Source organism: Lentinus tigrinus, assembly GCF_003813185.1.
Source record: "Lentinus tigrinus ALCF2SS1-7 unplaced genomic scaffold L226scaffold_19, whole genome shotgun sequence".
In the NCBI taxonomy this organism is placed as follows: domain Eukaryota; kingdom Fungi; phylum Basidiomycota; class Agaricomycetes; order Polyporales; family Polyporaceae; genus Lentinus; species Lentinus tigrinus.
The window spans coordinates 117,126-136,421 of NW_027137928.1; the positions used below are offsets into that span (position 1 = coordinate 117,126).

Below are 19,296 nucleotides of genomic sequence, written 5' to 3' on the forward strand. Positions count from 1 at the left end.
CTGCTTACAAATTACGAGTTGTGAGTTGTGAGTTGTGAGGTCCGGTGTACGTACGCATCGCAGTGCGCTGATGCGCCATGCGCCGCTGGATCCCGGGGGTCGTTAACCAGAAATCAGAATCAGAATCAGAAGTCGCAATCGTGCAATGCAATGCAAACGTTGCTTTGCTATCATCTTACGTTTGTGTGCTTGCGTGTGCTCGATTCGAACTGAGCGAAGATTGGCTGGCTGGCAGTGGCCACTACTAGGTGCGAGAGCTCGCTTCCGGATCCGTACGTGTCCGTGTTCAAGAGTACAGAGTACAGCGGTACGTGGAACTTGACGCATGACGCATGACGCATGACGCAGACCGGTTCTTGGTACTGCATTGTACGGTGTGGATAGCCAATAAACCAACCAACCAACCCACCCACCCATTGGTGCGCGGTACCCTCCGTCTCCTATTCCCCTGGCCAATCGCCGGCATGCTCGACGCTGACTGGCTGACTGGCTCGTATGTAGTATATACTAACATACCGCCCGGTACCGAAGACGAAGACGAGCGGGGGTTGTTGCAGATCCGTACCCACGCTCGAGGCTGTCAGTGCCCGGGTCGAGATTGGGAGTGTAAGGTTAAGGGTTTAGAGGTGAGATTGAGTGTTGGGTGTTGGCTAGCGGCTCTTGGGTATGGGGTGTGGGGTGTGGGGACGATGACAGCGAAGACACGCTGGTCGTCGGTTCGGAGCGTATGTATTGTTGAGTAGTATGACGGCAGGGCCAGGGCCAGGGCCGAGGCTGCAGTGTGCGATGATGCGGGATGTGGGGTGTGGGGTGCGAGCGGGCCTGGACCTCGACGCTGACTGGCTCGGACGAGTAACACCCAATGATATGGACGCGGAGTGAGAGTGACCAAGAGTCTGGACTCTCTCGGAGGGCCCGGGAGCGGGTGTTGTTGCAGATCGCACCCCACGGCTGTTGCTGTTCCGGACGAACTTCAAGAGTGAGATTGAGATTGAGATTGAGATTGAGGAGCCGAGATTGAGTATTGAGTATTGGGCGTGCGCGGTGATGACGACGTTGACGTCGGTTCTGGCCCCGAGCTGAGGTACTGTACTGTAGGACACTGTGTACGAGGATGACGGCAGGAAGCGACAGGGCCGAGGCCGAGGCCTTCCCCGCGTGGACTCTGGACTCCCGACGACAAGTGTGGGTGCGGTTGCGGTCATCGTGCACGGTGCGGGGTGCGGGGTGCGGGGTGCGAGTCTTCTGGACTCCGACGAGGCCTGGCCGCGGTCGACTCGTCGACTTGTCGATTGTCGATTGTGGTTGGCTGATGGTATGGTTCATTAAGCAGCGTGTATGCCGTTTGAGATTGAGTTTTTGAGTTCTGAGGTTGGCGTGAGTACTGACTACTGGGCAGCAAGCGACGGAGATTGGATGTGCTTGCGCCGTCGCGTCGTGAGGTCGACCAGTCAGTCGACGGGTCGAGGCCGGAAGGTAGGCTTGTCTCTCAGGACGGGCCTGGGAGCGGAGGACCGACGATCGAGACCGAATCTGCCGCCTGCCACGTCCTCGTGTTCGTGGGCGGGGCCCCTCACTCGTGAATCGCAGTCGTCTCCGAATTGGCATTAGGGGTGAGCAGTCCGACTGGGCACCAATGGGCAGCGTGAGCATGTCTCGTAACGGTACCGCCGTCGGCCCAGGTCGACGCTGACCGGCTCGTGAGTCGTACGTCCCCCGGTACCTCCGGTACGGTAGTGTCGCAGTGTCAGAGGGTCGGGACTCGGAGTGGGCGAGCAGGCGACTCGCGAGCGGGTGTTCTTGCAGATCGCATCCACGCCGCTGCCGCTGCTGGTGGCGTCGTCCGGTCCGGGTCGAGATTGAGAAGTTTAGGTGAGATCAGGAGTGAGATTGAGTATTGAGTGTGCGGGGTGACGGTGACGGTGACAGCGACAGCGATGACGGCGTCGGTTCTGGAGTGCAAGTATGACGGCAGGGCCGAGGCCGCACGTACTGTACATGTGCGTGTGTGTGTGTGATTCCGGGTGCCCCGGAGGTGCGGGTGCGGTGTGGTGTGCGGGTGCGAGCTTCTGGACGAGGCCTGGCCGCGGTCGTCGATTGTGGTTGGTTGGTCCGCTAAGCGGCGTGTATGCGGGTATTTTGTTTTGAGTTATTAAAGCAGATCGGGTCGTTGGCGTGGCGGAGATTGGACGTGCTTGCGCCGTCGTGAGGTCGAGGGCGGAGGAAGCGGGGGAGAGTGAGGAGCGCGGGTCGAGAATCGAGAATCGAGGCTGAGACCGAGAGTACGCCCTCATTCTATTCGTGGGACCATCACCAGTTGCAATCGACTAGGGAGGATGGATGTCTCGGAGCTGTAGTCTGTAGCACGCCGTCACCCGCCACCCGCCGCGTCCGGCGACCGAGATGGGAATCAAGTGAACAATATAGCGCGGGAGAAATCAGATGATATGTACTCATCTTTCGCAATCTACCAAGACATCTTGACCGATGACCTCCATCCGCCTCCAGCCGACAATGGTCAGATAACTAGGTCAATCATGCAGCAGTTTCGAAGCGATACTGTGAAGGACGTCGACGTCCACTCCGACATACCGATTTACCAGAACATGGACAAGTACCTCTCCGTGAAGCTTGACTGCGTATCTGATCACCGCATCGAGCATGACATAGTGAAGGAGATGAAGGAGTGCTCAACGTACCTCACACAAGTGAAGTCCGTCCAGATCATCGATCGCGCGGACGGCCATGACCCCCAGGCAATAATCGAGCTAGCAGTCAGGTAAATGTTTAGTCTTGGACGTCAACACGACCAGAAGGCAGAGACTAACCATAATTTATGTTTCCCAGGTTCATCAGCGGATGTGCAATGCGCAAGCAGAGCGTCGAAGGAGCCCCGTGTTCGCTTGACGCCATTACCTACCCGACGAGGGAAGCCGCACGATCTTCCAGGAAGGTCACCCCTCCGGAGCTCGTGGGACAGGCATACTCCCTAGCTGCCCATGCTCAATATCACAAGTTCATCGCCTCCCCAGCAGAACGCCAGGACATCGAGACCGACGAGCATCTGTTCTGTCGGTCCGAGACCAGGCGGCTTGGATGCGGGCAGCCGCCTCTCACGAGCCTCACACTCGCTGCGCATGATGCGAATGGAAGCGTGAAGCTGGGACTCGTCTCGCATGCCGTCCTCACGGTCGGGATCACCCTCCAGGACCTCGGGGAGAGCTTTGGGGTAGACGTCACTATGATGCCTGAAGGTGCCAAGAAATTCCGTCCCCTGTGGCGTGAGGTTGCGCGCTGCGTAGAGGAGATCTACGAGCAAGAGCGTAAGAGGCAACGTCACTGGTGCAGAAGGACGGCGGTGGATTTGCGTGTGCGGCTGAGGGGTGTGATGTGCGCAGCGAGCAGAAGAGCGCCTTGCGGTCGTGTGCTGGCAAGTGTCCGACGGATGTGAAGCCGAGCTATTGCAGCAAGGGGTGTCAGAAGAAAGTACGTATCCAGAACATCCTTCAGATCGTCGCACACACCTACATGGTTCCGTTCAGGACTGGCCCAGACACAAGCTTATATGCAAGCCTGGAATTACGGGCAAGATCCCTAAGGTCACGGATAAGGCCAAGGTGCTGGAGCTTCTCGAGCTCGGAGACGAATTGGAAGAAGAGCTTCAAGTCCAAGAGGACGAGCGTACCGATGCCGAGCTCGAAGCTCTCCGAGCCGCCAGGCGTTCTGCTCCTCCTGTTGACCCAAAGTATGCCGTTCTCGATATCTCGGAGCCGTCAGATGTGGAACTTCCTGCGAGAGAGGATTAGATGTAGGACGTGGTCGTCCGGATATCGCAGGCTGGTGCAGTCATTTTTGAACTGTATGCTTCTCAGCTGTGCATGTAATGATGACATGAAGAGTTCCTGGCCGGTGTACTCGAGTACTATCATGCTCCTCACCTCAGGCTTCAATTGACTTTGAAACCAAGCGACTTTCAATGCCGGGTGTTGATCTGTCTAGCAAAGGGATACGGAGCCGCAAGCCTTGTAAGTACGTAGGAGGAGGAGGAGGAGGAGGAGCGGTGCAGAGAAAGTTGTTACTGGACCAATACTAATGGTCGTGATGTCACCGCTATCACGTGAATAGTTCCCACAGACCTCTACGGCCAGATTTTAATGTTCAACGTCGACCTCTCTTTAGACTTTATGACGAACATCCTGGAAGAAACGTTCTACAAACAAGACACCAGGACGATGGAGGGTCAAGCACTCGTAACTTCGTGAAGCTAGAAGTAATATCGTACATTTGTGAAGACCGCTGATCTGGCGCCTTCGGACATTGTGACTGTCCTCGATCCTCCGACGTCTGTGCACGGCCTATGGGCAAGATCATCCACGAGGTTGTAACCTATTGCCAAGGACGACGGCGACCCCGCTTGAGTCGACCTCCCGACGAGTGCTATGAGGCGAACTCGTTCGCGGACTTCACTCTGTCCACCTCCGAAGTCTGGGTGCCAGTGGAGCGACCTGACGCGGATATCTGCATCGACATTGCTCACCTAGGTCTTTTCCCGACGCATGACGAGCTAATCCGCTTACGAACCAATACACTCAGTTCCTAGTTCCTACCTTACTGCACTCCTACACGTTTCCTTCGAAGGTACGTCTTCTTCTGCATCTCAGGTATAGGGCTAAGCCGTGACGCGTGGCGCAACGCAAGTTGAATGATCAGCGCGATTCTACATGCAGGCTTCTGAGCATAATAAAATTTTCAAGCCATGAACTGACGAAAGGCTTGTGCAGTGTACGGTCAGCACGTACACACACGCGTGCTAGGCGCATATCCATTGCGATTGTGATGAGTTGCATGCCTTGAAAAACCAGTGTGCGTACAAAACCGAAGTTCGTGCATTGACATCGGATGTATACCAGACAACAAACAGGTAGAGAGCATCCAACAGGAAGAGCGATGTACGGGTGCACAGAGATCTGCAGTTCCGGAGACACGCACAGACTTGCTGTCGAGGGACGAGATAGAGGTCAGACAGAGGCATAAGTCGATGTCGGAAGTAAGATGGTGAGTAAGTAAGATAGTGAGATGTATTAGTAAGAAAATACTGATGCAAAAGACTTACCAGACTAGTAAGTAAAGAGATGAGCGTCTGTGCCTGTCGCCAGCTTTCATTGCTGCCACCACGCTACTCTCTCAACAATGTTCGCTGTCCATTCGTTCGCGAGGGTCTGCCCATGTGCCAGTGGTCGGTGTCTCTCAGGTAAATAATCAAGTTTTCTTCCATGCCCGCGCGACTGACAGTCACCCACCCAGCTTCTCTCTCGACTGTAGAAGGAGTTCTAGCGGCAGGCATACGCCAGAGGCACTACTCTACAGGCCCAACGTGTGTATTATGGTGCTATAAGTCTTTCATGTGCTCACCGAGGTAGCAGCAATTCCATGGAGTCCATTTTCTCTCCCGAGGCTTCCCCATGGGACAACATCTTTGAGGATGTCAAAAGTTCTGCCATCACCACCCAACCCTCTATCGCGAACACCCGCAGCCTCAAGTACCACCCTGCAGGACGTGTCGAGGGTGCCAAGGCACCTCGCTCGGTCGCAATGACACAGCGCGAGAGCCAGACGTTGGCCGACATGTTCAACACCATCTTCGAGGCCAATGCCGCTGCGGGCTCACAAAGCACCGCGGGCATTGGCCAACACTCCTCTTCCATGAACACGCTATTCAACAGGATCCGCGGCACGAAGCGGCCCCGGTGGGTATCAGAGGTGGACGAGGAGCTCGACCGTAAAAAGGAGGAGATGGAGCAGTGCGAGACGGATCTCCAGCTGCTGGAGTGGGCCATGCGCGAGGTGTTCGGTGAGTCCCGACGGTACGAGGAGGAGGCCCGGCTTGCGATGGAAACGGCCGAGGGCGACTCCCCCGACGCGAAGACCTCCCCGTCCGCCCGCAAGCTGGGTGCGCTCCAGCTCCAGCCCGCGTTCTACCCTCACCTCCTCGCCGCGCTCATGCGCACGTTCCGGGACAAGTACAAGAACCCGCACCTGACGCTGGCGATTTTCGAGCACGCGCGCACCTTGTCCGTCGCGTCCTTCGTGTACGGGTGCACGACGCCCGCGTACAACGAGCTCATCGAGACCCGCTGGCAGTGCTTCCGCGACCTGCGCGGGGTGTGCGACACACTCGAGGAGATGCGGGTCAACGGCATCGACATGGACAATCGCACGCGCCTGCTGGCCGAAACGATCCGCCGCGAGGTCGGCGAGCGCACGCTCTGGCAGGAGGAGAGCCTGGTCGGGTCTGGGGAGGTGTGGGAGATGGTTGGCCGCCTCGAACGGCTCGCGGTGCACAAGCGGACGCGCCAGGCGGACCAGCAGAAGAAGAAGCGCGAGAAGGTCACGACACGCAAGCGGAGGTGGTCGTCGGACGCGGAGGCGTGGAAGGTGAAGGCGATGGACATGAGCACGCGGGACAACTGGGCTTTCGACAAGTGGACAGGTCCGGCGCGCACGGGCCCGGGCAAGATGAAAATGCGCAACTGATTGGGGTTCTTCAACTTGTAGACGAGGCGGTTTGTCGGCCTGTTGCTGTCCCCCTCGAGGTGAAGGTGACCTGCCACAAGTATATTATGCGCTGTCATAATTTCGCTCACCTAATCCTATCCTTTTGCTCTGCATGGCGCTCGTCTTGCTATCTACAATGCCAGAAGGAAGTGGACAGAAATTGTTCATCTTCTCAACCGCCCACTTTCACAACAGGTCTACCGCGCATCCATGGTGTCATCGAGTTCTCGTTAGGGCTCCGAGGACATGGTATGTTTGATCCTGTGGGCAGTCGCACTCAGCTGCCATGATGGCCCGTTCTGAAGCTTACACGACGAAAGACAAAGTGTTGAGGTACCGGTATGTGTATCGCCCTCCTGTGACTTGGAATCATCACTCACGACGACCCAAGGTCCTCCGCCGTCTCCCTGTGAAGTTTGTCCTTCCTCATTCTCCGCGACCATCCGCCTATCTGGTGCTCCACGATTGTGACCTGGAACACGCTCGTCTCCCCGTTGGTGTCTGCGAGCTCGACCCTCAGAACCTGCTTCGCCTGGCTGCCCCGAAACCGCTCCAACCTCCACCGTTTATGTCTGCCATATACATACACCCCGGACCAGTTCGAGCACCCGCTTAGATCTATGTCACACCTAGGACACTTCGCGCGTGCAGGGGGTAGCGGCGGCTCGCAGTACATCGTCTCTTTTGGAAGTTCCAGCAGGAGACGAGGCGATCGAGGGTGTCCGGAGAACTCGCTCATGGGACTTGCGAGGGTTGTCTGGGCCTTCCGCCTCAGGCAAAAAGGAGCTCAACGAGCTATCCCCAGATTGTCCACGACGCATGACGTGGAAACTCGGACACTCGTTCCACGTCGCAGCCGAGCAGCCCTCCATCAAGTTCTGACCTTGTTTCCTTTTAGCGTGTAGAGAGGAACACCCTATCAAGACGGATTATCAAACTGCGTTTGGTACGAGTTGGGCGGACGATAGCCCAGGTGCAGCAGAGGAGGACGACGCCGGTCCGCGGTAGCTCCTAGATGATTGCCCTGGTCATTCAGTCATCGTCACTGAGTATCGATATCACACTCATTACCGTAACTCCTGCTTCGTCGTCACTGATCTACGCTATCCTGTCGCAATCACTTTGCTACTAGGACATTTTCGCCATACTTGATGCTCGCGGATCCTTGGTACGGCTCGATTTTGATATGTGTCTGTCAAGCTTCCGCTCATGGTCGTATCACTGCACTTCGAGATTTCAATGTAGAGGTGCGTTCGGACTCCGAAAGTGGTGGTGTGTTTCGCCGGGCGCACTTGCCATCCGACTATCGCTGAAATCCATACGGATAGATGACGGGCCAGAATGCGAGTCTGTCATCGCACTTGGACTCTTGCAAACCTTAGTAGGTCCGTCAACGATCAACGTTGGGATGGCGGCCAGTTCCTCGCTGCGCCTTCGAAACTACCTGGTGGTACGCCACGATGTGATGTTCGTCGTGTATCCTACCATGCCTATTACTGGACACAAAGCCCGAGATAGCCTCGAGATGTGTGAGTATCTTGGTGACGTGTGGTGCTATTAGGTTTGTAGCTGTCGAGGCCATCAGTATAGGCAGTAACAAGTGCGGCCGCAAGTGTGATATGTGCGCGTGATTCGTCCTTGGGATCATTTCATTGGCATACACTGCCTCGACTCTCAGATGCGCAGAGAGTGTAACTGTGTATCTGAGGTATGCGACCTACTTTGATCACGCATCCGACCACATTGACATTAGACCGGTGTCGCATGCAGTGCTCTTTCCAACGGTGGCGCAACAGCTGCGTTCTCCGAGCTCTTTTGTTGATTGCGATGTATATCCACTTCCTTTTTATTCCCATCGTTCGTCCTGAGCAGGCTCCTTTCCTTCGCCCGTGACGACATCGGCACGCACGGGCAGGACAGTGGTCGGGCCACTTACTACGGACGACCTGACGACGATCCCTGGTACAACGGGATCCCCGACACCGTCTACTGTAGGCCGTATTACGGGCTGCTGGTTCAACCTAGCGCTGTGGGCTTATGGTGAGCCGCGTACTTCACGATCGACTTGTCATGCTCAGTCTGTCTCCGCGGGTCGAAGCCCTAAGCTTCCACTTAGGTCCGCCTCACATACCCCCAGCCATCCATCGCCCTCAACCAGATGTGCGACGTCGCTTATGGCATTCTTGACACGCCGCCAAGCCCAACTCGACTCTGACATTTCGGAGACAGAAGGGGCTGCCAGCTCGGACGGGCAACTAGACGCCATCATCGGCGGAGCCGCAGCAGGCAGCGTCGTCCTCATCCTCATCGCAATCTTCATCGGATACTGGCTGGTCAAACGGAGAGCGCGAAGGCAGTCTGCTCTCTCGTACATCGTGATAAGTACGTCCTCTCGCGGCCAGACCAAGTGCATCCCGAAGCTGAGTGACTGAACTAGACGACGCGGAGTCTCGTCCGCCACTAGAAGCGCCTCGGAGAGCGCGCAGGCGAAGCCTCGTATTGTCCCTAGGCGATATACCATACCACTCAAGCTCGCCAACATCAGAGAAGCCGCTCCCACCCTTGCCAGCCGCTGGGACCCTCCTCTCGTCGGACGCATTCACTGTCACCCCCATGGCCGCGGCGTTTTCCCCGTCTGTGGCTGTTGGGAAGACGTGGCCGTACTCGGAGAAGAGCTCAGGTTCTTTCGAGAGCGCGTTGTCCATGGTCCCGAGTCCGCCGCCGCCGACGCGCACCAAACTCAGACTCGCGCGCATGATAACGGTCAAGCGGCCGCCCCCAATCGACATCGAGCGGGCGCAAGCGGCCACGGTGGAGCAGGCGGTGGACTCTGGGTTGCGGCTTGCCGATTCTGCGATTGTTCCTCCCCCGTACACGCCGACATGATGTGATAGGACCATTCATGACCATTTCCCCAACATTCAACGAGCGCATGTACGAGTACACGGGCAGGCATGTATTGTAGACTCGACGAAATGTACCATAAAATGTTGGGACTGTGCATGTACGAGTACACTGGCGGGCATGTATTTGTATCCTCGACTCAATGTACCGTGAATTGTTGGCACTGTGCATGAACCATCGCGTCACGTCTGAATAGTATACGAGATACGAACCCTAGCATGAAGGTGTGCTTGCGCGGTATGCGAACCTGGATCTTGCCGCATAATACTTGATCCCCTCTGTTTCACCTATCAGAAACTTTTTAGCTTCACAAGATATCTCATGTTCGACTGTTTCAACATACTTCGGAGGCTGGTCTCGGGGTTTGCGGCTCTGCGAACGCTGGCGCGGCCTCCGCTCAACGCGAGTCACATTGGGGCCAGTCTTCACAGACCGGAATTTGACTCGGAGCTCCGCCTCGCCTCAGCGTTCTGCTCATTAACCTGCCTTTGACATGTAAGCGAGTCTAAGTGCGCCTTGATAGTTGGGAACATGGAGCTTACTTCTGAAACATGCGCGCGCACCGTCCGGCGGAGTACCTTCTCATAGAACCATTTAACAAAGCGGAGGAAGGTAGGACTGAGCGTGCGCGTCCGGATGCGAATGACTCCGTCCCCTCGAGCCACGGCATATCGATACTAGTGAGGCTCTCTAGCATCTCCAAAAAACCATCAATAGAATGATCTGGAGGAGTCTCACATTCGGTCAGTCTCCCGTGCCGCAGCGGACGAAGTTAGCTCGGTGACATTAGTATGCGATGAAGAAGATATTACCTCAGACAGTACTCCAGCATGACCGGCCCATTAAAAAGCTCGCTGCCACGCCGGAGCTTCTCGTACGGATATCGTTTGATGGAGCGAATTGACTGCTCGTATATTGCTCGATAATCGGGGTTTCGCGCACGGTGATCGTAGAGGACTTCCTGCTTGAGGATGACAAGCTTATCGAGGTTCGGGTAAGCGGCGAAGTACTCCCGAGGAATGTCCAACACGGCCTCGTGCATGATTCTGGGCAGCGTGGATGGTGATATACGGTAGGCAATCCACGTCCAAAGTTTACGATGATGTGGAGATGTCGGAGGGCGGCTTCACGTCGGGCACCATCAAGATCGGAGTCCGGCTCCAGGCCTGACCTTGTTACCGGCGAAGCAGCTTCAGGTTGCCAGACGGTAGTAACCAGTGCATTAGTCGAGCCAGTTGCCTATACCATATCAATAAATGTTTGAATTGTAGAGTCCGTACGGCGGGGGTCTGGCATGCCAGTCGCTGCGTTGAATGTCGCGGAACTTCGCGGGGGCGAGTCGGAGGAGTCCCGTTCACGATTGAAAGCATGGGAGAAAAGCAGCTAGGTTGTCACTTGAGGTCGAGTAGTGGCAGGAACCGGGTAGCAGGGGAAGACCGCCAGCCTCAGCCAGGCCACGAATTTCCATGACGCGTGACGTCACGCGTCAAAACTTCACACGGCTGGGACGCTGCAAGCCACTGCCGGCGCCAGCACGACATACTAACATACATACTTACATCCCTGTTCTCTCTCCTGCTTCTCTCGCCCTCTCCGAATCTGCATCTGCCAACAATGTCTGCCTCTGCCTCCTCGATCTCCACTGCGCCACGCACATACGACCCATCTGACTTCCCCAAGGAAGTCGACGAGATAGTCCCTCAGGGCCCCCGCCCGACTCGCGCGTACGGGATCATCATCGACCAGGAGTGCATTCGACGCCGTGCCATGATCCTCCTCAAAGAGGAGGGCCAAGATCCTGCACAGATGGATCCCAAAGAGCTACGCAAGACCATGATGGATTTCACCGTTACAACCATCTCCGATGACGTCTACTACGAGGTCCCCGGGCTTCCTCGCTTCAGACGCAACCTCATCCTCATGGACGGCTCCAAGGGGACATATCTGCTGGTCTTCAAGGACGATAGCTCGTACGTCGCGATGAAGTCGCATCTAGACCCAGAGGACGTGAAGAAGGCGAAGAAGTTCCTGGGTCTGCATCGACAGGCGGCCAAGTGGCATAACGTCACTGGGGCTGTATACTGACCTGCCGTACGTCCTCCACCATTGTCTTCGTTACAACAACTCACACTTTCGTCACAGATCGTTGCTTTCTCTCGCATATTATCTCGCGTTCTCGACGCCTCTGTTCCACGGCAACTTCGTGCTCGACTCTGCGGTGCCCACGAAACTGCTGAACATGTGCGGACAACGGAACGAGCCCGAGTTCACGCACATGCGTTACTCCGCGGCTACGTGCGACCCAGCACGATCATATTTGGACGTGTGTAGACCTCCTTTCCATGTTGATTCTGGCTGACGCCATCTTACGTAGCCAGATCTCCCTGCAAGCTTCATCTCGTTTCTCTGTGTTTTCCGCTCTTCGCAAATTTCATCTCTCCGCAGCCATGACGAACATCATCGATTCATCCCTGAGGTTGTTGCGGACGACGACGACCCTCCGGACTACTACCAAGCGTACCCGTATCTCGACAAGCTCATACTATGTGGTGGTATTTCGCTGGGCGCATTTGCCATCATACTGTCGATCAGAAGGCGAACCTGCATCGTGCATGGCCTGCTGCAAATCTTATTAGGTCCGTCAACGATGAAGGTTGGGAGGGCGGCTAGCTGCACTTTCGAAGCCACGATATGATGTTCCTCATGTACCCTACCATGCCTGTTACTGAACAACAATTCCGAGATAGCCTCAAGATGTGCGAGCATCCTGGCGAGGTGTGGCACTATGTATTAGGTTTGTCACCGCAGCTGTCGAGGCCATCAGACGTAGCAAATGCCACGCGGCCGCAAGTGTGATGCGCAAGCGCGATTCGTCCTCGGGATCATTTCATTGACAGACACTGCCTCGATGCTCAGCTGCGCCATGGAAGGCTTAAGGCACACAGAGAGCGTATTTGAGGTATGTGATATACTTCAATCCCACTTCCGGTTAGCCTGAATTGACCATCAGACCGGTGTCGCATGCAGTGCTCTCTCCAACCGTGGTCCCTCGCGCAATAGCTGCGTTCCTCGCTTCTTCGCGCACCCCCACTTCCTTTTGTTGCCATCCCTCTCCCAGAGCAGGCTCTTTTTCGTTCTCCCGTGACGACATCTGGCAGGACAGTGGCCGGACCACTACTGCGGACGACCTGACGACCTGACGACGATCCCTAGTGCAGGATTCCCAACACCGTCTGCTGCAGGCCGTACTACACACTGTTGTGGAAACATAACGTGGTGGGCTTATAGTGAGCCGCATATTGTAGGGAAGGCTTGTATCATGCTCATACTAGTGTTCCAACGCAGGTCCAACATCCTAGGCTAGGACACCCTATATACCCTCAGCTATTCCTCACCTTCGCCTTCGATCATCTCTGCGACGTCGCACGCGGCACATGGCCTTCTTGACAGGGCGCCAGACGCAAGACTCTGACATCTCGGAGACAGCAACTGCCAGCGGGCAGCTAGACGCCATCATCGGCGGAGCCGCAGCAGGCAGCGTCGTCCTCATCCTCCTCGCGATCTTCTTCGGATACTGGTTGGTCAAACGGAGAGCGCGAAGGCGGTCTGCTCCCTCTCGCATCGTGATAAGTACGTCCTCTCGCAGGGTGCCAATTGTATCCTGAGGCTAATGATTGAATAAGACGACGCGGAAACTCGTCCGACGCTAGAAGCGCCTCGGAGAGCGCGCAGGCGAAGCCTCGTATTGTCCCTAGGCGATGTACCATATCACTCAAGCCCGCCGTCTTCAGAGAAGCAGCTCCCATCCTTGCCAGCCACCGGGTCCCTCCTCTCGTCGGACGCATTCACCGTCACCCCCATGACCGCAGCGTTTCCCCCATCTGCGGCTGAGGGCAAGACGTGGCCGTACTCGGATAAGAGCTCAAGTTCTCTCGAGAGCGCGTTGCTAACGGTCCCGAGTCCCCCTCCGGCGACGCGCACCAAGCTTGGGCTCGTGCGCATGATAACGGTCAAGCGGCCGGCCCCCATCGACGTCGAGCGGGCGCAGGCGGTCACAGTGGAGCAGGCGGTGGATTCCGGGTTGAGGCTTGTCGATCCTGCGATTGTTCCTCCCCCGTACACGCCGAGATGAGGCAATAGGACGCATCGGGACGATGTTCCGGACTTCAGTAGGCGTGTGTACGAGTACAAGCATGTGGTGTAGTCTATACTCGACTATTCGTATGGTAACTGACACGCTAACGTTGGGATTCCGCATGAACCGTCGCGTCGCGTCTGAACATACGAGATACGAACCTAGCAAGAAGGTGTGCTTCCGCGGCAAAGATCCTGAGGCTGGCCTCGGGGTTTGCGGCTCTTCGAACGCTGGCGCGGCTTCCACTCAACGCGAGTCACATTGGAGCCAGTCTTGACAGACCGGAATTTGACTCGGAGCCTCCGCCTCGCCTTAGCATTCCGCTCATTAACCTGCGTTTGACGTGTGTGAGCGAGTCTAAGTGCGCCTTAATAGTCGGGAACATGGAGCTTACTTCTGAAACATGTGTGCACATCGTCCGGGGGAGTATCTTCTCATAGAACCATTTGACAAAGCGGAGGAATGCAGGGCTGAGCGTACGCGTCCGGATGCGAATGAACTCTTTCCTCCTGGTTGGGCTCGGATGGAGGAAATCTACAAAGATCTCTGTGCCGGGCTGCGGTTCCCAGATTTCGGACGTACGCAAGATAGTTTCCGCCCGGGACAAGTCCGTCTGGTAAGCCTCGGCGACGGACTCGGAATCGACCCAGCAAGAACTGTCATCGTCGTTTGCTACGGTAATGATGTCCTCCGTTCGATGTCCACGACAGACGTCTCGATGGACATACCAGTGCTACGGTAGCAGAATGTCAGCAAGCAAACAGACGCAGAGTCCCTCTCTACTAGCCAACACGTACCTTCCTCTGGCATCGACGGCTACAATAGCTCGGCTTCTTCTCTGCGGGACAGGTCCCACCGCACGCCCTGAAGGCGCTCTTGTGCGCCGTCTGCACATGGCACCCCGCCGCTGCGCATGTGTAGACGTCGTTACTGGTTGCGTTCCTCTTGAAGTAGCGGTCCACCGCGTTCTTTACTTCGCGTTGCTGGCGCCCCGCGTCGGCCTTCCACAAAGCTGTCGTCATCCCAGAAAGCGCTTCCGACTTCTGTATATCGACGCCATATCGTTGGCGCAGCGAGGCGAACCATGTCGTGATCCGCAGCACGATGGGCGGCTGCAGGCCCTGCTCCGCGCACAGGTTTGCGCAGAACGCAGCTTTCTGGACGACCTCGCTATTCGCCATAGCGTAGAAAGTGTCACTATGAGGAAGACTGAAGTGGGCGCTGAAGTATGTCCATGCACAGGCGGCCAAGGCACGCTGCCGAAGGCGGTGGGAAGTGGACTGGATGCGCAGTGGTGTCCTCCGCCGCTCCGTCTCCTCAAGCCACGGCATATTAACACCAGTGAGGCTCTCTAGCATCTCCAAAACACTATCAATGGAAAGATCTGGAGGAGTCTCGCATTCGGTTAGCCTCCTGTGCCGCAGCGGACGAAGTTAGCTCGGTGTCATTAGGATACGATGAAGACGATATTACCTCAGACAGTACTCCAGCATGAGCGGCCCATTAAGAAGCTCGCTGCCACGCCGGAGCTTCTCGTACGGATATTCTTTGATGGAGCGAATTGACTGCTCGTATATTGCTCGACAATCGGGGATTCGCGCACGGTGATCGTAGAGGACTTCCTGCTTGAGGATGACAAGGTTATCGAGGTTCGGGTAAGCGGCGAAGTACTCCCGAGGGATGTTCAGCACGGCCTCGTGCATGAGTCTGTGCAGCGTGGATGGTGATATACGGTGAGCAATCCACGTTCAAAGTATACAGTGATGTGTATTGTGGAGATATCGGAGGGCGGCTTCAGTAGTGCGTCGCGCACTATCAAGATCGGAGTCCGGCCCGGAGTCCAGGTCGCCTATCCCATATCAATGAATGTTTTAATTGCCTGTGCCACGCATGAATTGCCGAGTCCGTACGGCGGGGGACGGTCTGGCATGCCAGTCCGAGCTGCGTTGTATGTCGCGGAGCGCGGGGACGAGTCGGAGGAGTCCAACGAAACCCGTTCAAGAGTGCAAGCATAGGAGACAAGCAGCGAAATTGTCACTCGAGGTCGAGTAGCAGACGCGGCACGCCAGGGAAGACCGCCAGACTCAGCCTGGCCCGCGAACATGGTCACGAATTTCCATTACGCGTGACGTCACGCGTCGAAGCTTCGCGCGCTCCAGCAAAGAAGTGGTTTCCTCGATATCAGAGTTCCATCCCAACGAGAAGTTCATTAGTGCGCCGAAATTCTCCAGTCTCTCAAGGTACGGCGACGAGCACGACTTGCCGTAAGCACACGAGCTGGTATGCGTGACTGACATGCCGGTGGAAACAATGCGAGTGCGGAGTATACGAGATAGGAAACGAAAGTACATATAGGCATATATTACACAAGCTGATGCGCGGGCGATGTGGGTTGGAAACATACTATTATCTGAGACCATGTTCGATGACCGCATCCGAGGCTCCTACAAGTCATTTGTGGACGACCTGGCGTCGAACCCTGGTCGAGCGCCGCAGAGCTACCGGTGGCGTACCGCTCTTCCTGCCCTTGCCACTCTTCCCCACCGGGAACTGCTTCATCTTCCCCTTTCCTTTGACGGTCTCGGGCTGTAACCACTGCATAAATTCAGGATAGTCAGTAGCATGGGCCTCGAGTAGTGGTATCAGCGCCTCGTCTCGAAGCTTCGTCCACTCTGCATCGGACTCTGGCTCTCCGAGGTATTGCCACGGGTGGCCATTGAACAGAGCATGAAAATGCTTCTGGAATTTCTTCAGATCGAGCATTTCTTGACCCCTTAAGGCAAACTCCCGCAGGAGCAACTCGTATTCGGGCACGTCTGCGCGTTTGACCACTGCCCAGCGCCAGTACCCACCCGCGGTAGAAATACCGATTACTGCAGATGCGTGTTCGTCCGCCATAAAGTATGCGGAGATGTAAGTCAAGAGGTCGCGCTCCGCCTGCTGAAGTAGGCGTTCGATCGCCCTATCGAGCGCCTGTCCGCGCATGCAGCGACTTGGCCCTCGCTTTGCCTCGAGAATCGCCGGACTGCACTGATGTACCACTTTGAGGCCTCTTCGACCCTTCCAAGAGGGAAGGGCCTCGACCGAAGCAGGCTTGCGCATGGTGAGCGTGATCGAATGGTTGAAAAGCAGGTCGGGGTAGTTATCGTCCGCTCGGCGGTCCGAGGCGCTGGCGTGGGAGGAGACTTGGAAGGATATATCGCCCACGTCTATCGGCTCATCATTGGGGAACCCTGTATTATAAAAATAAATATGAGTTCGCAGTGGCAGATCGTCTGAATGCTACTTGCCTGGCTCTTCGGGGCCATGGGACTGCTCATGACCCTGAGACGGAACTTGTGGAGGCAATGGTGAAGACGGAGGCGACGGAGTGGGACTCGGGTTTTCTCTCGTGTATTCATAGTACTTCTTCAGTTGCTTTCGGATGGCTGCGTCTCTTTGGGCATCTGAGCGGTTCTTCCGACCACCCGTACTAGCCGGATTTCCCGTGCTAGGACCAGCACGTGGCTGAAGCTGTTTGACACGAGTGGATCTTCGAAGACGATCGCCCTCTAGTAATGCTGTCATCAGTTCCAGCATGGTAGTGCGAAGTTGTCGTAACTTACCAGGAGCATCAGTGTCATCGTCGCTGTATCCATCAGGAAACGCAGCGCGAATCTCATCGGGCCTGTTGACCGGCGGGTACAACTTCGCGCTTGATATCGAGATGGGATGTTGTGGTAGCACGGACAAGGTACCGATGGGCATGGGAAAGTCGACCACTTTGGAGCCTGTCTGATTGAGAGGCCCGTACCAGGGAGCCTCGAAGTTGCGACGGTTTTGCGTGCAAGAGTAGGCAAACGCGACATTATCCTCGATGGGCTTTCCGGAAACAAAGGGAGGTGGAATGGCAATTGTGAAGGTAAGAGGGTCAGAGTCGGACATGGTGGAGGAAGAAGTGACTTCACTGGCGTGAGTCTCCGACTGTCAAACAGCTTATATGCAGGTTAGGGAACAATGGCGGCTGTGAACAAAACACAAACGAACAATTGCCATACATCGCGCGAGGAAAGCGGCAGGATCAATTGATGCGCCGATCTGTGCAGCCCTGGGCCTTCGATATTATCGTATGTTCTTGACATTCATTGTTTGTCATGAGCACAATTGCCTTACGACAAAGGAAGGGGGAAGCGCTCAGTTCGGGTACGCGTGTGACGCCCAAACCAAGTTACATAAGCATACGGGACCATGGCGTCAGTGGTCGTGGGTTGACCTTGTCTCGCATCCATCACTCACTCACCAGATCCTCTGCCTCCTCCTCCAACAATGTCTACCTCTGCCACTTCGAGCTCCGCTGCGTCACTCACAGACGATGTCTACGACGTCCCCAGGGACAAGATAGTCCCTCAGGGGCCCCGCCCGACTCGCGCGTATGGGATCATCATCGACGAGGAGTGTATCCGTCGCCGTGCCATTATCCTGCTCAAAGAGGAGGGACAGGATCCTGAACAGATGACTGCCAAAGCATTACGCAAAGCCATTCGCGACATGATGGCATTCACCCTTACCACTATCCCCGCTGATGTCTACCGCGATGTCCCAGGGCTTCCTCACTTCAGACGCAACCTCCTCCTCATGAGCGAGTCCAAGGGAACATATCTATTGGTATTCAAGGACGATAGCTCGTGCGCCGCGATGCAGTCGCATCTAGATCCGGAGGACGTGAAGAAGGCGAAGATGTTCCTGGGTCTGCAACGGCAGGCGGCCAAGTGGCATTATGTCACTGGGGCTGTATACTGACCCGCCGTACGCCCTCTATCACCGTCTTCGTTATTCCCACTCACACTCGCGTCGTAGATCGTCACTTTCTCTCGCATATCATCTCGCGTTCCCGACGTCTCCTCTGACGCATCATGTTTGGACGTGCGTGGACCTCCTTTCCATGTTGACACTGGCTGACGCTATTTCTCCATAGTCGGATCTCCCTGCAGGCTTCATCTCGTCTCTCCGTGTTTTTCGTTCCTCGCGTATCTCATCTCTCCATGTTGTCCGTCCCTCGCATATCTCGTCTCTGTGTTTTCCGTTCCTCGCAGATTCATGTAAATGTACCATATAGGTTGGAATGTCCACGGATTTCTCCTCTGAGCTTACAACCACTCGTCTCGACGTCTCTGTCTGGACGAGCTAATACCGTGACTTTTCAAGACCTTGTCCTTTGTGATGACTACGTATAAATGGCTGGGTTACCGGGAAGCGCTGATTTTCTGGCCACTTGACGGCGGTTGGACCGCCCGCCTAGAACTCCATGGATGTCTGAAAGCTCTGTGCGTTCTCGCATGTATTCTGCCCTCGCGCATCCCGCAGGGCAAGGCTGCATGTATGCACAACGCGTCGTCAAGGACTCGGGACGTTTCAGGCTCGTGAACCCAGCAGTCGTTCCTCCTGCATACATCGTGACGCCGAGATGTGCTTAATCCTCTGTGACAATCGTAGCCTTCGTGCAAACCTGGAATAATCGACTCCGTCATCGTGAGCTATCATCAATCTAGCCATGAGTCCAAACTCCAACTGTCAATCCATGGTAAGCTCGACGTTGGGAGTTCCGAGTCGCCACCAACCGTGAAGCCTTTTGCGTACACCACTAATAAACCGCCGTTTCCTCTACTATTGGTAGTACAGAAGGACAACCTAGGAATACTTTGACGGCATAGCACTGATGGTCC

The 19,296-nt window shown here is 55.9% G+C and overlaps 11 protein-coding genes across 11 annotated transcripts; 6 read left to right on the top strand and 5 right to left on the bottom strand.

The window, feature by feature from the left end:
* Positions 1-70: 70 nt before the first annotated feature.
* On the bottom strand, positions 71-514 carry L226DRAFT_111400 (uncharacterized protein). The gene has a single exon (XM_067672133.1). The coding sequence runs from the start codon at positions 415-417 to the stop codon at positions 103-105; it is 315 nt and encodes a 104-aa protein (XP_067533640.1). The 5' UTR covers positions 418-514; the 3' UTR covers positions 71-102.
* L226DRAFT_111376 (uncharacterized protein) lies at positions 394-1,761 on the bottom strand. Its single transcript, XM_067672131.1, has one exon. It carries the CDS (start codon positions 1,651-1,653, stop codon positions 613-615), a length of 1,041 nt encoding a protein of 346 aa, XP_067533641.1. The 5' UTR covers positions 1,654-1,761; the 3' UTR covers positions 394-612.
* L226DRAFT_536568 (uncharacterized protein) lies at positions 1,439-2,340 on the bottom strand. The gene has a single exon (XM_067681143.1). It carries the CDS (start codon positions 2,292-2,294, stop codon positions 1,869-1,871), a length of 426 nt encoding a protein of 141 aa, XP_067533642.1. The 5' UTR covers positions 2,295-2,340; the 3' UTR covers positions 1,439-1,868.
* A 149-nt stretch (positions 2,341-2,489) lies between these two features.
* Positions 2,490-3,945, top strand: L226DRAFT_536569 (uncharacterized protein). The gene is given in 5 exon segments (XM_067681144.1): positions 2,490-2,779; positions 2,848-3,298; positions 3,349-3,486; positions 3,543-3,892; positions 3,904-3,945. The coding sequence occupies 4 exon segments, from the start codon at positions 2,538-2,540 to the stop codon at positions 3,804-3,806; spliced, it is 1,095 nt and encodes a 364-aa protein (XP_067533643.1). The 5' UTR covers positions 2,490-2,537; the 3' UTR covers positions 3,807-3,892; positions 3,904-3,945.
* Positions 3,946-5,156: 1,211 nt separating this feature from the next.
* On the top strand, positions 5,157-6,673 carry L226DRAFT_614332 (uncharacterized protein). The gene is made up of 3 exons (XM_067686617.1): positions 5,157-5,251; positions 5,305-5,374; positions 5,424-6,673. Exons 1-3 carry the CDS (start codon positions 5,191-5,193, stop codon positions 6,532-6,534), a joined length of 1,242 nt encoding a protein of 413 aa, XP_067533644.1. The 5' UTR covers positions 5,157-5,190; the 3' UTR covers positions 6,535-6,673.
* Positions 6,674-8,417: 1,744 nt separating this feature from the next.
* Positions 8,418-9,578, top strand: L226DRAFT_614333 (uncharacterized protein). Its single transcript, XM_067686618.1, has 3 exons — positions 8,418-8,595; positions 8,654-8,937; positions 8,993-9,578. The coding sequence occupies exons 2-3, from the start codon at positions 8,730-8,732 to the stop codon at positions 9,439-9,441; spliced, it is 657 nt and encodes a 218-aa protein (XP_067533645.1). The 5' UTR covers positions 8,418-8,595; positions 8,654-8,729; the 3' UTR covers positions 9,442-9,578.
* Positions 9,579-11,066: 1,488 nt separating this feature from the next.
* Positions 11,067-11,683, top strand: L226DRAFT_536574 (uncharacterized protein). The gene is made up of 2 exons (XM_067681145.1): positions 11,067-11,550; positions 11,602-11,683. The coding sequence occupies exon 1, from the start codon at positions 11,074-11,076 to the stop codon at positions 11,542-11,544; it is 471 nt and encodes a 156-aa protein (XP_067533646.1). The 5' UTR covers positions 11,067-11,073; the 3' UTR covers positions 11,545-11,550; positions 11,602-11,683.
* Positions 11,684-12,805: 1,122 nt separating this feature from the next.
* L226DRAFT_111514 (uncharacterized protein) lies at positions 12,806-13,928 on the top strand. Its single transcript, XM_067672134.1, has 2 exons — positions 12,806-13,089; positions 13,143-13,928. The coding sequence occupies exons 1-2, from the start codon at positions 12,894-12,896 to the stop codon at positions 13,589-13,591; spliced, it is 645 nt and encodes a 214-aa protein (XP_067533647.1). The 5' UTR covers positions 12,806-12,893; the 3' UTR covers positions 13,592-13,928.
* L226DRAFT_572525 (uncharacterized protein) lies at positions 13,756-15,297 on the bottom strand (the record flags this gene model as incomplete). The annotated part of the gene is made up of 4 exons (XM_067684690.1): positions 13,756-13,926; positions 13,989-14,327; positions 14,392-15,007; positions 15,068-15,297. 4 exons carry the CDS (start codon positions 15,295-15,297, stop codon positions 13,756-13,758), a joined length of 1,356 nt encoding a protein of 451 aa, XP_067533648.1.
* A 567-nt stretch (positions 15,298-15,864) lies between these two features.
* L226DRAFT_561455 (uncharacterized protein) lies at positions 15,865-17,532 on the bottom strand. Its single transcript, XM_067683437.1, has 3 exons — positions 17,200-17,532; positions 16,885-17,145; positions 15,865-16,827 (listed from the first exon to the last, which is right to left on the bottom strand). Exons 1-3 carry the CDS (start codon positions 17,516-17,518, stop codon positions 16,046-16,048), a joined length of 1,362 nt encoding a protein of 453 aa, XP_067533649.1. The 5' UTR covers positions 17,519-17,532; the 3' UTR covers positions 15,865-16,045.
* Positions 17,533-17,845: 313 nt separating this feature from the next.
* Positions 17,846-18,767, top strand: L226DRAFT_561456 (uncharacterized protein). Its single transcript, XM_067683438.1, has 3 exons — positions 17,846-18,379; positions 18,431-18,496; positions 18,549-18,767. Exon 1 carries the CDS (start codon positions 17,900-17,902, stop codon positions 18,371-18,373), a length of 474 nt encoding a protein of 157 aa, XP_067533650.1. The 5' UTR covers positions 17,846-17,899; the 3' UTR covers positions 18,374-18,379; positions 18,431-18,496; positions 18,549-18,767.
* Positions 18,768-19,296: the final 529 nt, after the last annotated feature.

Coding starts and splice junctions, on each gene's coding strand:
- L226DRAFT_111400 (XM_067672133.1), bottom strand. CDS start 417: ATGGGTGGGTGGGTTGGTTGGTTGGTTTATTGGCTATCCACACCGTAC.
- L226DRAFT_111376 (XM_067672131.1), bottom strand. CDS start 1,653: ATGCTCACGCTGCCCATTGGTGCCCAGTCGGACTGCTCACCCCTAATG.
- L226DRAFT_536568 (XM_067681143.1), bottom strand. CDS start 2,294: ATGAGGGCGTACTCTCGGTCTCAGCCTCGATTCTCGATTCTCGACCCG.
- L226DRAFT_536569 (XM_067681144.1), top strand. CDS start 2,538: ATGCAGCAGTTTCGAAGCGATACTGTGAAGGACGTCGACGTCCACTCC. Junction 2,780..2,847: donor ATAATCGAGCTAGCAGTCAG/GTAAATGTTTAG, acceptor TATGTTTCCCAG/GTTCATCAGCGGATGTGCAA. Junction 3,487..3,542: donor GCAAGGGGTGTCAGAAGAAA/GTACGTATCCAG, acceptor GGTTCCGTTCAG/GACTGGCCCAGACACAAGCT.
- L226DRAFT_614332 (XM_067686617.1), top strand. CDS start 5,191: ATGTTCGCTGTCCATTCGTTCGCGAGGGTCTGCCCATGTGCCAGTGGT. Junction 5,252..5,304: donor CAGTGGTCGGTGTCTCTCAG/GTAAATAATCAA, acceptor TCACCCACCCAG/CTTCTCTCTCGACTGTAGAA. Junction 5,375..5,423: donor CACTACTCTACAGGCCCAAC/GTGTGTATTATG, acceptor CCGAGGTAGCAG/CAATTCCATGGAGTCCATTT.
- L226DRAFT_614333 (XM_067686618.1), top strand. CDS start 8,730: ATGGCATTCTTGACACGCCGCCAAGCCCAACTCGACTCTGACATTTCG. Junction 8,938..8,992: donor TCTCTCGTACATCGTGATAA/GTACGTCCTCTC, acceptor TGACTGAACTAG/ACGACGCGGAGTCTCGTCCG.
- L226DRAFT_536574 (XM_067681145.1), top strand. CDS start 11,074: ATGTCTGCCTCTGCCTCCTCGATCTCCACTGCGCCACGCACATACGAC.
- L226DRAFT_111514 (XM_067672134.1), top strand. CDS start 12,894: ATGGCCTTCTTGACAGGGCGCCAGACGCAAGACTCTGACATCTCGGAG. Junction 13,090..13,142: donor TCCCTCTCGCATCGTGATAA/GTACGTCCTCTC, acceptor TGATTGAATAAG/ACGACGCGGAAACTCGTCCG.
- L226DRAFT_561455 (XM_067683437.1), bottom strand. CDS start 17,518: ATGTCCGACTCTGACCCTCTTACCTTCACAATTGCCATTCCACCTCCC. Junction 17,146..17,199: donor CGATGACACTGATGCTCCTG/GTAAGTTACGAC, acceptor CAGCATTACTAG/AGGGCGATCGTCTTCGAAGA. Junction 16,828..16,884: donor CCATGGCCCCGAAGAGCCAG/GCAAGTAGCATT, acceptor TTTATAATACAG/GGTTCCCCAATGATGAGCCG.
- L226DRAFT_561456 (XM_067683438.1), top strand. CDS start 17,900: ATGTCTACCTCTGCCACTTCGAGCTCCGCTGCGTCACTCACAGACGAT.